The sequence below is a fragment of the Populus euphratica genome, unplaced genomic scaffold (assembly GCF_000495115.2).
Source record: "Populus euphratica unplaced genomic scaffold, PopEup_1.0 scaffold7.1, whole genome shotgun sequence".
NCBI classification, from domain to species: Eukaryota; Viridiplantae; Streptophyta; class Magnoliopsida; order Malpighiales; family Salicaceae; genus Populus; species Populus euphratica.
In genome coordinates this window covers 1,501,761-1,516,200 of record NW_011499871.1, presented here as the reverse complement: position 1 = coordinate 1,516,200, position 14,440 = coordinate 1,501,761, and the positions used below count along the sequence as shown (strand labels likewise).

Below are 14,440 nucleotides of genomic sequence, written 5' to 3'. Positions count from 1 at the left end.
TTCTAAAAAAAATGATTTTTCTTCTTAATTTTTTAATTTTTTTGACTTGTTAATGTCAAAAATATTTTTTAAAAATAAAAAAATTATTTTAATGATATCCAAGTAAAAAAACATTTAAAAAGTAAATAATACTATACTCTTAAGTGCCTTTTAAGATAACAACCAACAATGATAAAAGAGTTGGAAGCTAATAAAAGCACAATCTCAACTTAGTAATTTCAGAACCAATAAGACAAACATCATTGATAAAAATAAATTATGCAACATGACAAAAGTATTGCAAGCATTGAATGAAATCTTCGAAACAATTATTAAAAAAAGGGTTGATAATAAATAAAAACCTTCAAAAATATATCACATAAACTTTTTGCATTTTGTTTCTATAAAAAATATCTTCATCAATAACCTTCATTGCATGGTTTTTATGATTTTACAAAACCTGTGCAATTTTAAACCTTTTAATCTATTAAGATTTAGAAAGCTTTTAAAAAATATTTACCATAAGGAGTTTTAGTCTTGGTTGTCAAAAACTCCAGACCTCTTACCATGAAATAATCTCCAGGTGTAGAGGCTAAATATTGAAGTCCCTCTTGCCATGAAATAATCTCTAGGTGTAGAGGCTAAATATTGAAGTCCGAACAAAAAAATCTTGAATTTTTAGGTTTCTAAACTTTTATATCTTTCAATTCAATAATTATAAATTCAAGTTATTTTGGTTAAATCAAGTTATAAAACTTATTTTCTAATTAAATAACAATATTGAACAACAACTAAATTCACTAACAACAAATTTTATATTTTTGCGATGGATTTATGTCTGGTTTAGATTGCAAAGAGATAAAATTTTAATTATGAAAATATAGAGATCATAATGTTTAAGATGTCACTTGTTTTTTTGTTTATATATATATAGTTATTTTGGTCATTTCAATTCATTTGAAAATATTTATTGATCAAGAATATTCTTTATAATTTCTAAAACAATAATGATAAAATATAAAATTGAATAAATTACAAGATGACCATCTAATAATTTTCTTTATTAATAATTAACGAGACTTGTATGTCTATGAAAATTAATTGTATGATGAATTTGGGCTAAATATTTAAAGCTGCATGTTATTATTGCAGTGATTATTTTTTAAAGTATATTTTATTAAAAATATATTTAAAAAATACTTTAAAGTATATTTTATTAAAAATATATTAAAAAAATCTTTTTAAAAAATCTTTTTGATATTATCACATTAAAACAATCTAAAAACATATAAAAAAATAATTTAAATAAAAAAGTAATTTTTTAAATATCTAAAAACATATAAAAAAATAATTTAAACAAAAAAGTAATTTTTTTAATTTTTTTTTTAAAAAAACATAAACAAGCTATTTTCAAAAGATATAAATTATAAATAACCATTAGACTTAATTGATATTTATATTTAGTGTTTGATAAACATGTCAAAATCAAAATCATGCTCCCATGACTTAAAATTTAAAATTTTAAAAAATCAACAACTTATATCTAAATCCATACTAGCATCCTAATACAAGTTGCATAGACAAAAATTAATAAATTTTTTAATAAGATAATAATAAAAAATATTTAAGAATCTCAATTTGAGAATGTGATTATAATTTTTTTAAAATATTTTTATTTAAAAATATATTAAAATAATTTATTTTTATTTTTTATTTTTAATATAGTACAGTAAAATAACTTCAAAATATATACAAAATAATTTTAATAAAAAAATTTGAATTTGAGCAAACCTCTATTCGAGCAGCATTCCTAAAGGAGAGCTAAATTGTAAGCTTTTAAGCAAAATGTACTAAGCTTCCATAGCATTAAAAATCCAGGGATTAAAGAATAATTTACTCGAAAGTGTTCCAACTTCTACTTCTCGATTTCACCCTTAAAATGCACTGCAGTTACTACGTCGTTTCTAGTCTTTAAAATCTCCTCCTCCTCCTCGCTCTCTCGCTTGCTAACTCTCTCTCACACACACACCACAAAACAGAGAAACCCTAACCCTAACCCCCAAATTGTTCTCCTTGGAAACCCTAATTATCCAATCATGGCTTCCAACAGGGACGGAGATCCTTCTCTCGGCTACCTAACCCGAAAAGATACCGAGGTAAAGCTCCCCCGCCCGACCCGAGTGAAGAACAAAACCCCCGCCCCGATCCAGATCACAGCGGAGCAAATCCTCCGCGAAGCAAGAGAACGACAAGAAGCTGAAATTCGACCGCCCAAACAGAAAATCACAGACTCGACTGAACTGGCCGACTACCGTCTCCGCAAGAGGAAAGAATTCGAGGATTTAATTAGACGAGTGAGGTGGAACATCAGTGTTTGGATCAAGTACGCGCAATGGGAAGAGTCACAGAAGGATTTCAATCGCGCGCGTTCAGTTTGGGAGCGTGCACTTGAGGTGGATTACCGGAATCACACTCTATGGCTGAAATACGCGGAGGTGGAGATGAAAAACAAATTTATAAATCATGCCAGGAATGTGTGGGACCGGGCGGTCACCCTTCTCCCCAGGATTGATCAGCTCTGGTACAAGTATATTCATATGGAGGAGATGTTGGGGAATGTTGCTGGATCTAGGCAAATTTTCGAGAGATGGATGGGGTGGATGCCAGACCAGCAAGGTTGGCTTTCCTATATAAAGTTTGAATTGAGGTATAATGAGGTGGAACGTGCACGGGGGATTTTTGAGAGGTTTGTTCAATGTCATCCCAAGGTGAGTGCGTGGATTAGGTATGCCAAGTTTGAGATGAAGAATGGGGAGGTTGCGAGGGCAAGAAATGTATATGAAAGGGCGGTTGAGAAGTTGGCTGATGATGAGGAGGCAGAGACGTTGTTTGTTGCGTTTGCAGAGTTTGAAGAGAGGTGCAAAGAAACGGAGAGGGCGAGGTGCATTTATAAATTTGCATTGGATCATATACCGAAAGGGAGGGCAGAGGATTTGTATAGGAAGTTTGTAGCATTTGAGAAACAGTATGGTGATAAAGAAGGGATTGAGGATGCGATTGTGGGGAAGAGGAGGTTTCAGTATGAAGATGAAGTGAGGAAGAATCCTTTGAATTATGATGCGTGGTTTGATTATATTAGGTTGGAGGAGAGTGTGGGGAATAAGGAGAGGATTAGAGAGGTGTATGAACGTGCAATTGCTAATGTCCCCCCTGCCCAAGAGAAGAGATACTGGCAGAGATATATTTATCTGTGGTAAGTTTTGGAGCTGGAATTTATATAGAAACGTGGTATTTTGTTTTTTATGATGGATGGTTTATTTGGTTAATTGTTAATGATGTCTTGATTTTGCATGGTTTAGGATAAATTATGCCCTTTATGAAGAGCTCGATGCAGAAGATATAGAACGAACACGTGAGGTATATAGGTATGCTTGCTTTTGCTAATGTGATTATTCTGATTATATTGGATTCTATTTTTTTGTTCCTTCTGTTGATGGTGGTGGTGCAATGCTCTTGATTTCCCTTTACTAAACATGGAACAGGTGGATGTGTTATTGTCTTATCTGTCAAATGAGTTGCTAACAGAGGACAGATCTGATAGGAATCTATGTAGTTTTCAAGTGCTTTGTCTATTGATAGGGACGTTATGATATCATTGATTTTATTATTATTATTATTATTATTATTATTATTATTTTTTTTTTTTGGGGGGACATATATTGTATGCATTTTCTAACTCTCCATGAGACCTTTACACTGCTCAACTGTCTTAATGGCACACACTAACTATATGTGGCAGCATAAGTAAAGTGGATTATTTTTTTGTCTCTAATTTGGTGTGCAAGTGGTCACTCCATACTTTCCCACATGCATATTGCACACTTATTTTTATCATTTTCTGTCTTATGATTACAAAATTTGCAATGTATTGTCAATAATTGAAAATATACAAGAAAAAAATAGTTATAATCATAACTATCAGACAAAGGGATTAGTGCATTGCACGTACATCTAACTGATTTTGATGATTTTTCTAATTCACTTTAAATGTTTTCAGGGAATGCTTGAACCTGATCCCACATGAGATATTTTCATTTGCGAAAATTTGGCTTTTAGCAGCCCAATTTGAGATCCGACAATTGAATCTGAAGGGAGCTCGTCTAGTTTTAGGTAATGCCATTGGAAAAGCTCCTAAAGATAAGGTAAAACCTAGGTTGATAATAGAGCTTGATGAGTATTATTGCACTATGTTGATATGTTCTGACACTTTTACATGATGACAAACAGATATTTAAGAAATATATTGAGATTGAGCTGCAGCTTGGAAATATCGATCGTTGCCGAAAACTCTATGAGAAATATTTAGAGTGGTCGCCTGAGAATTGCTATGCTTGGAGCAAATATGCTGAGCTGGAGAGATCCTTGAGTGAAACTGAACGGGCCCGAGCTATTTTTGAGCTTGCTATAGCACAGCCAGCCTTGGATATGCCAGAGTTGTTGTGGAAGGTAATTTATCTGTTGTCACCATTTTAGTTGAGGAGTTCATAATTGTAATTCATGTCCTTTGTTGACTGTCAAACCTGATTTCTTCATTATGTGTTCTGAAAGTGTATTGCAGAGCCAATAATCATAAATCTACAGTGTAGAAGTGGTTATGCTTCCTTGATCCTTCATGTTCAAAATTTAGAAACAATAGATGAATGTTTAGTGATGAAAAAAAGAGCACAAGATGGATATTTGTATTTTTAAGGTGTCTTTGTTCATGTAATGGTAAGTTTTAATATTTATTTGATGGCTTGTTTGAATCTAGTCCTCTCTATGTTTTGAAGACATTTTTGTCAAACAACTTAAGCTTCCCACAGTTGATATATGCTTTCCCCATCTTTTATTTCTCACACATTAAACTTAACTGTAGCAAATCACATTTTTCTTTCAATCATATCTGTGCTTTGTTTTCTCTTTCAGACATTTACGTACTGCTTTAACTTCTTTGAAGTCATTGCTAGTTCACCACATAAAAACCTGTGCTGTTGGTAGAGAGCAGGGGTTTTGTTATTAGCCCAGGAACTTAGCTTAGGTGCAAAACCATATAACCTTTACCAATGATAAGAATTAACACTTGTTACAGTTCCTGGCTCCACCGATCCTTTTCTGTCTCCTCATTTAAGCACTGCTTTAACTGCTTTGAGTTGCTTTTGGCTGGTTTATCTCAAGTTCAATGCCATTCCTTTTACCAATCAATCTATGTGATTCCCTTTTGAATCCATTGTCGCCTTTGTTATGCTGCTGTTCACCATTTTTTGACATTACAGTGTGCCAGTGAGGTTTCCTCTTATTTTAATAATATAGTTTAATGGAAGAAATGTGAAAGTTTGTTTATAGGACATTATTTTTGGGAACTGTGTAAAGTAGGAGCATTGTTGTTATCAACCTAGAACTCTGATCTGTTTGATTTAATTACTTTTCTTGTTTAGAGAAAGTATTATCGTATATTGATTAAAGATTTGGAGGATATCATATGTACTGATGATGATGTGTTTTCCTCTGACTGCAGGCATACATTGACTTTGAAATATCTGAGGGCGAATATGATAGAACTCGAGAACTTTACAAGAGACTTTTGGATCGCACAAAGCATCTAAAAGTTTGGATCAGCTGTGCTAAATTCGAGGCATCTGCCATGGAAGAACAGAAGCTGTGTATTCAAAATGCAAGAAGTAAGGCATCCCGACCTCTTTAATCAGGTCTTATATATCTAATTAGTTAAGTTCTTACACTTTGTATTTCTCTTTAGGGGTTTTCGAGAAAGCATTAAACTACTTCAGAATGTCCGCGCCTGAACTGAAGGAAGAAAGAGCTATGCTCTTAGATGAATGGTTGGACATGGAGAAAAGTTTTGGGCAGCTAGGTGATGCTAGCCTTGTTGAGCCTAAACTGCCTAAGAAACTGAAAAAGAGAAAGCAGATTGCTTCTGAAGATGGCCTGGCTGGGTATGTAAATCACCTTATGCTTTTATCTTCTGTCATTGTTCTTTCTTTTTTAGTTATCACAATGATGCCAAAGGCAGCAGTGTTTTAATTATTGTGATTTATGTATGGTTTGTGAATGTATTGGAGGTGGTGGTTCAGATACAAGTTAGGAGCCTTACATTGTGGTTAAAGGTGTCTTTGTAAAAGTGTTTTTAGGCTGTTTGTTCTTTTTCAGGTGCTTTTTGATGTTTTTGTTTGCTGATGCCAAAAGCATTTAAAAAAAAACCCCCAAAAGCCATCATTTTGATGGTCTGTGGCCTAAGAAAGCACACTGAAAAAGTAACTTCAACTGCAATGGCCAAATGCTTTTGTTGATTGAGTTTCAATTGGATTTAGTTGGTTTTTTGAAAATTTCCAGCAGTCACTTAAATGTTGGGAGCAATACTACTGATAGAAGTCTCCTTTTAAACTGGGTGTCACATACATACATCTATACTTGAGATTGATTGTTAACATGCTCGCTTAGCTTGGCCCTTGTATCATGTCCATGAACTGATATTCCACCATTTCAATGCGACTGATTTTGGCCATTCAATTTTCTGCCTTCTCCTCCTGTTCTCCTATCAGTTTGACTAACGATGTTTTCTTGCAGGTACGAGGAATACATAGATTACGTATTTCCAGAAGAAGCTCATGCCCATAATCTCAAAATCTTGGAAAAAGCACGTGAATGGAAGAGGCAAAAGCTGGCATCCGGTGCTGAGGACTAGTGAGATCTTTTAGTTTTGTACCATTTTGTTTTTTACCTATTCTGTACATGCATTGAGTTGTATCCAAGATGCTTTTGGCACATTCGTAAAAACAAATACTTCTGCTACATATTGGATGCTAGGGTTTAGATAGGAATTATACCCGTTAGACATTCATTTCAAAATGCGTTGTCTGTGTTGACAGATTAGTAGATCCTAAGCATGTAATTGGCAAGTCCCTGTAACACAGTTTTGAAGCAAACTGCTATTTGTAGCGTGTAGTTTTGTTTCCCTGAATCAGTTAATGTTGTTCATGAACAACACCCAAATTAAAAGCTGGGAGGCTCAAAATTTTTGTCAGGCTGTTGGTTTTTTTTTCCTCTCTCTCTCTCTCTCTCGTTCTTTTCTTCATAATAATAATTTTATTACACTGTGAGGGGTTTGTGAGGGATCGCACCACTATTTAACCAATTTCTTGGTAATTTTTCCCTCTATATATCTATTGGTCTCTCTATTCAGCACACGAAATCATTGATTCTCTTAACCTATCCGGTCAGCTGCTGAATTGTTTCCTTTTATTTTCTCGTATATTATAGTAACATCATATCGTTAAAACTCAAGAAGATAGGAAAGTTTGGTGATTTCAGTTGGAAATTAGTACTTCATTCGTCTTTAATTAAATGGCTCGGAAATAAAGCATCGTGTTTATTTTAATGACAAAAAGGTGATTGATCTTAAGGCATTATAGAAACCATCTATAATCTATCTATCTATACACACCATATCTTATATCTTAACTTAATATATTATGAAAAGATTGAGGGGTCCATTAAAGATGTTAAGAACTTTTAAAATCGTTCATGTTAAGCTACTTAATGTACTTGAAAATATCCCCATCTTAATCAAAAGGTTGGATTAAAACGATTTTTGAAGATTAGCTTGTAAGATGATGATATTTACGTAAATGACAAGTATATGATCAAAATTGTATGTTCATCATCATCAAGTGGATAATGTTTAATTAAATGACAAGTATCTATTTAAATTGATAATGATTAAATAACTGTATTATTAAATTAAGCGAGATTGCTCTGATTAAGATTATGAATAATAAACATAACTTTACCTTTTTTCTATATAATTATAGCATGTTAAATAGTTTGACAGAGAGAGAAAAAGAGACTGCTTTCAGATTAACCCTTCCGTTTAAGGTCAGGAGGTACGAAGTGACTTTCCTCGTGAGGATAGCCAGAAGGGCAAAGCTCTATGTTCTATTGAAAGCTGTCTCAAAAGAGCGCATTCGATTCCTCCTTGTACATATCTGTTGGGTGCTGGAAATTTAGTTGTAATAATATAAACAAACCATCTCCTCACTGTCAGCTGGTTTGCCCGAGAGGTTAAGGGGGAAGACTTAAGATCTTCTGCACATAAGTGCGCATGGGTTCGAACCCCATAGCCAGCAATCTCTAGAAGTTAGAGCCGTTATTGCTCTAGTTGAAATTTTTATATTTTTATTTCTATATATTCGTTGGTAGATTCTGATGCGGAAGAATATTCTAGTATCTTATACCCACTACTCCGTATTTTAAACAATTAGATAAAGTCATATGATTAATTAATATATCATATTAAATCTTACATGAATTTCATTTTATTAAATCATTTATCATGAATATTATTTAATTTATGCAGATAGGATTTAGAATGGTGAATAATTCTAAGACATCTAATTGCTTGGGCTCTAAGAAATCTTGCTCCTATAACGTTTTTGACAGAAGCTGTATAATTTAATAATTGTTTTTTCACAGGTTTGTCTGAAGTATTTCCAAGCACTGATTTTCATGATACGTGCCATATCGTAAATCGATTATTTTATCTTAAAAATCAATTACTTTAAATAAATTTAAAGCCAAACAAGTTCCTTTTCTCTCATGATTTAAACAAATCATAAATTAAATTTAGCCAAAAACAATTTCAATCCGCAATTATATTTTCTAATCCGGAAAACAATATATCGCGATAGTTTGCTATTTGATGACATGGCGAGAAGTTGCGGTCCTTTTTGGGTGGTTTTATGGTAATAAAATAGAACATAGAAGGGCATGAGACTCAAAATAAGCGCCATAATGTTCTCCCCTTTCTTTCTTGTTTGTCTTCAGTCTCTTTCTTAACTACAAATAATCTCTTGTCCTACGATGGATTCAGATCTGCAGTAGAAATCCTCTTTCCTGTCTCACAGGTAAATCTCTTGTTACAGTTTCTTGCTATTTGCTTGGAGAAATTCATGTGATTGGTTCCTAAGGAGTTAAAAGGAAAAGAGAAATGTGCTATCCTTCCTTTTTCTAACGTGAGAAGAAAGGGGCAAGAACATGAAAATAATCACAACACCTAAAATCCTCAATCTTTCCATCTGGGTTCCTTGTGCATGTGTATCTTTGGATTTGATTGACTGGCACATCATCAGATTCATTTTTCTAATGATTTGCATCTCTTATTTATTTGTTTTAATGGCATAATTTTCTTCTTCTTCTGGTTATAAAAAAGAGGGCATAGCCAGCCCTCAATGGAGCGAGGAGAGTTTGAATCCATCCATGCATGCGGCCTATATTGTATTAGGCGAGGTGTTTACCATCAGACAAACCCACTTGATGAAATTAGTGCAAAATCATTGCTCCATGGATATTATTTTATCCCCTCAATATCAGCACCTGGATTCTCAAAAACTGTTAAACATCTGAATTTGTTTGCGCTTTCATGTTGTTGAAGGTCACCTTAATGAACGCTTGAATTCAATTATATAATCAACAATTGTTTGCATAAAATAATCTAGTTTATTTTTTTATTGTAGAGCTAGGTGGATCCCAGGTGTATATCTGGGGTTGGTTAAAACATAAAAATAGTTGTTTCAAAATGTCATAGAAACTGGTGGCCCCATTGTTGTCTGTGGAATTGACATTTCAGTATCTTGCTCATGCACATTCCACTCGTATACAGATGAATGAAATTCACTCTTCTGAAGACTATTGCTGGTATTGTTTTTCTTGGTGGACCATGCTTTCAAAGTCATGTGTGGATCGCAGGAAGTAGTGGATTAGAGGGAATTAAACTTATTTGGCAACGTTTTATAACCATAACTAAATATACTAAAACGGAATGGTCTTTTGAACCGTGTCAAACACAGTTTAAACACTCACAAAGCACTGTGAACCAGAGTAGTGCCATTTTAATATTTTTTTTTTCATTTTGGTCGCACTCACAAATATAAATTATCTAGTCGGATTAATTTATTATGTTCATTTCTATTACCTGGGTTGTAAATCTTATATGTTAACCTGGGTCGATATAGTTTGTCTCTGTTTTCTCATTTCACTCCCTCAGGTTTTTTTTTTTTTTTTTGCATTTTTTTTAACCAAATCATCATTTGAGTTAGGCAGCCGCCAATTTAGTTTGTCTCTATTTTTTCATTTCACTCCCTCAGGTTTTTTTTTTTCATTTTATTTTTAACCAGATCATCATTTGATTTAGGCAGCCGCCAATTTGTTGTGTGCCCACTTGATCCAACAAGTCACACCAACTTTTTTTTTTTTTGCTTTATTAATGCTTATGGTGACCAATTAATTTATTATGATACATTGGTCAAGTTCTTAATAATCATTTCAAATATTTCATCACATACAGACAAAAATAACATTATTTATATTTTTTAATACAATTATATGTTTTATATCTTACCCGCAGTGAAGCGCGAGCGGAAAGCCTACTATATGGCTATTGGCAACTGAGCTGCTGCAATCTAGGACCAGAAATTTAGATACCAATTGCGTTGATTAAGCTTCTCCAGGTTTTAAATTCAACACCCTCTTGGTTTTTTTTTTTTTAATTAATAACAAGGAACCTTGGACTCAGGACAATGAGCTTTTTAAGATTGCATACAAAACATGTTGACCTTGAATAGTGTAGGTTGAAGTTATTTAATTTTATACGCAGACCCACAAAACAAAACTTTTGAAGATTATTGTTTGAGAGTTTTTCCAATATAATGTTATTTGAAGAAGCCCTATCTTGTAACCAGAGAAACCATGCACTTTCCTGAAGTGGCCCGAAGTCCAATAAAATTGTACATTAAACTGCAATTTCATACACATTTTTTTCCTGTAGATGTTTAACCTTTGAAAATTCTGAACTGTGAATGATCTTTTCAGAAACAAAAGATCATTTAACAAGTTGCGTGCATGTTTCACTCTTCAACACATGAATACTGAGTTTCATAATAACAATCAGTTCTGTTTCTTCTATGCTTTGTATCTTTAGGATCTCCAGCTGATATGCTGCAGTTGAAAAGTGCATTAGCTCTTTAGATGCTCATTAACTTGTTTGAGGTGGCTGTAAATTCCCGCTTATAAATCAAGTGGCGTGCGGGAGGTGATGGAGTTTGTTGGTAGCCTTGGAAATCCCGAAAACATTGAACAAATGAAAGTGACTGAAGAGGTGCAGCATCTCTGATGTACAGACTCCAATTCCGTAAAATCTGCAGTGCTGCTGGTTATGACACTCAGGGATTGAGGCTGAAAGAATGCATTTTCAGTACCTATAAGCATCCAAGTTCGAGATCGAGAAAGAGACTTTCTGCTAAAACTGAATATCAGCATTTTACCAGTTATGTCGGCATTTGACTTGCTATTTGGAGTAGACTGAACAAGACAATTATGGTAAAAAAGTTGCAAATTTGAATCTCATAAGAATGGCAGAAGCTTAAGTACATTTCTTTGCATGCGCATGCCTTTACCAATACTTCAATCACTAGCTTTTCACAGATTTTTTGAGCTTTGTGTTTTCATTCCTAAAAAATGTTCACTTCCTGCTTTGAAATACTGGCGTACTTTTTATTGCCATTTGTTGAACGTTGAAATAATGAATTCCATATTTTCTTGTTATTTGCAGACATGGAACACAAAGTGGGAAAGATCTTAAAGCTTATACATAATAATGGCCAAGCCAAAAAGGGTAAGATCCTTGAAGATTCAAAGAAAAGATCGGCACTTATTGAACTTATCGAAGATTTTCACAGTACCAGTCACTCTATGCACAACATGATCATCTTAGAGCAGAGATGGGAAAGAGACTGATAGCAACAAAGAAAAAGGAAAGTTCTTCCTCTCCATCCTCTGACTCGGAGTATTATTCTCCTGATGACTGAGGGAGCAGCCCCATGATAAATATGCATCTTGAAACCACAGACGGAACTACTGGAGAACTTGATCTTTCAAACTTAGAAATTACTGGGCTGAAGCATAGATTGGCCACTGCTACTGCTGAAAATGAAGCTTTACGTACCAAATAAAGTGCAGCTTCACAAGAAGCAGGCACTGCCAATGAGCACAACAAGGAACTTTCAGCTCGTATAATGGTGCATGAGCTCCATGACACAAGCATCAGCTCACATGAAGGGGCTGGAGGAACAGTTAACTACACTTAAGACTGAGATGGATTCCTTGTACAACCTGAAAAAGGACCTCAAGGTACAGATTGAAAACAAAGCAGCTGAAGCTAAACAGCTTCAAGAGAGAGACTCACAGCTGCTTTCATGGGTTTCGGAACTTGAACTGATGTCAAAAGAGAAAGGAGACGAGATATCTACAATCCAGAAGAAAATGAAGGATAATGAGAAGAACTTCACATCTAGAATTGAAGATTTAATGACACAGGTCAATATTCTGCAACTGGAGACGGTTTCTTTACGTTCTCAGAAAGGTAAACTGGAAGAAGGTAAGCGGAAGGAAACATCAGCTCAGGCCAAGGGCTTAAAGAACCAAATTAACGTTTTCAAAAAGGAATTGGAATCCCTTCACAGTGAGAAATCTCATATGAAAATGAAAACTAATGAAGTTGCTGAAAACGTGCTTTGAACCGAAACTTTGGAAGATGAAATAGCAAGGAAGGCTATGGCTGAACAGGAACTGAAAGAGAAAGAAACCTTTCTTGTGCAGAGGCATGACCAGGGACTAGAAGCGAACTCTCTCTGAAACCAAAAGAACAGAATGGAAGAGCTGATAAGAAGTAAGAACCAAGTGGCAGATCAGTTGCGAGAAGGGGAGAGGATGCATGCTAGAATATTTGAACTAGAGGGGAACTTGCTAGATAGAGGAGGTTCCTTTTCTCCTTGTCTGAGAGAATATGAGAGCATTGTCAATGAAGCGTCTACTCAGATTATTGCCTTGAAATCAGAGGTTTTTAGTTTACAACAGGATTTGGATTCCTCGCTGAGTGAGAAGAGTTTGTTGGACAGAGAGACTAAGGCCAGACGCTAGGCAAATCCAGTTTCAGATGGAAAATGAAATCCACAATTTAACGAGCGGGATTGAAGAGCAGCAGAAAATCCTGAAAGAAGAGGGGGTTACTATTAAAAAGCTCGCTGAAGAGCCTAAAGTAGTCAAACATAATTTGCTGGAGCCCCCAAACATCGGCCACTGGAATCCCCAAGGACAAATCCTCAATCTTTAGAAAGAAAGATGGAAGAACTGGCAGAAAACTTCAATATGAAAATGGAAAATCATAACCAAATCTTGTATCAGAGGGTTTTAGTTTCAGAACAGATACATGCTGAGACCAAAGATGGCTACAAGAAGATGAAAGAGAGACTCGATCAAGAAAACATAGAGCTTAATGACAAAGCATCAGCATTTGAAGCTGTACTCAGGAAGATAAGGGAGATGTTATTGGAACCAGTAGAAGATGCATTTTCAGGAGCAGAAGCAATGCTCAAGAAACTCAACGAGGACAATGAAAATCTCTCGGACCCCATTAGCCGAATCTCAAACGAGCTTCAGTTGGATCACAGTAACAAAAGATGACATAAAAAAGCTGAAACATACTGTGGATGGTTTGAAGCTCCAACTCAAGGGCAAGGAAGAGAAGGAGCTTCTGTTAGGAGAAGAGGTAGGGAAACTAAAAGCAAAGCTGTGCAAGGAAGGGGGAGACAAGATGAATTCTGTTAGCCAGCTTGAGAGAAAGGTGGTATATTTAGAGCAGCAGGTAGGATAAGGAAGAGGTTTTGCTAGGTCTCAGTGAGGAGAAGAGGGAGGCCATAAGGCAGCTATGCATCTTGATTGATTATCATCGCGGCCGCTATGATCAAGCAATATCAAAGAAGACTGTTCATATCAAGAGAATGGCTTAGAAGAGATCTGCAGACACTTTCTTCTTTTCTTTATTAATGCTGTAATTTTGTTTCAACATTATTTCTTTCACTTTTTTTCCTTGAACAATCCATATGAGCAAATTGGTTGAGCTTTAATGTCTCGTGGAAGCTTGTAAATTTGTTCCAATATTTGTTCAATCATCTTTCTTTTGAGCCCGTCCTGCTTTTGGCTGATTTTGGAGTTGACTTGAACTCAATCCTTTTCATCTTATGGAGTTTGCAGTCCAACATTGAAATGTTAAACTAGCACAAGATATTTGACATGATCAATGAAAGTCCATCACCTATTAAAAAAAGAAAAAGGAAAAATGATTTTTTTTTTCTCAATCACTTTCAATTCGTATTCTCTCACATGTATAAAATGTCCACAATATTTTGATAATAAATTCAAGATTGATTTTGTTGTATTTAAAAAAAAAATGATAAAATTTTACTAAATTTTTTTTTATCTTTTTAAAAACAATATAGTGCTTTTTAACCATATCAAGAAAGTAAATTGAGATATTTAAATTTTTTTTATTCGTTTAATTTTTGTATTCAGAGAG

The 14,440-nt window shown here is 34.5% G+C and overlaps 1 protein-coding gene, 1 long non-coding RNA gene and 1 other non-coding gene across 4 annotated transcripts; all 3 read left to right on the top strand.

Moving 5' to 3' along the window:
* Positions 1-1,959: 1,959 nt before the first annotated feature.
* Positions 1,960-7,070, top strand: LOC105127361 (crooked neck-like protein 1). The gene is made up of 7 exons (XM_011028626.1): positions 1,960-3,232; positions 3,339-3,404; positions 4,037-4,181; positions 4,267-4,485; positions 5,534-5,696; positions 5,774-5,969; positions 6,601-7,070. Exons 1-7 carry the CDS (start codon positions 2,076-2,078, stop codon positions 6,716-6,718), a joined length of 2,064 nt encoding a protein of 687 aa, XP_011026928.1. The 5' UTR covers positions 1,960-2,075; the 3' UTR covers positions 6,719-7,070.
* Positions 7,071-8,076: 1,006 nt separating this feature from the next.
* TRNAL-UAA (transfer RNA leucine (anticodon UAA)) lies at positions 8,077-8,159 on the top strand. The gene has a single exon. It is a non-coding gene; the product is annotated as a tRNA-Leu (tRNA).
* Positions 8,160-8,828: 669 nt separating this feature from the next.
* On the top strand, positions 8,829-13,999 carry LOC105127360 (uncharacterized). Of its 2 annotated transcripts, XR_842613.1 has the most exons (4): positions 8,829-8,936; positions 10,436-10,538; positions 11,009-11,453; positions 11,639-13,999. It is a non-coding gene; the product is annotated as an uncharacterized LOC105127360 (long non-coding RNA). The 2 variants fall into 2 exon arrangements; XR_842611.1 differs by having other exon boundaries at positions 11,009-13,999.
* Positions 14,000-14,440: the final 441 nt, after the last annotated feature.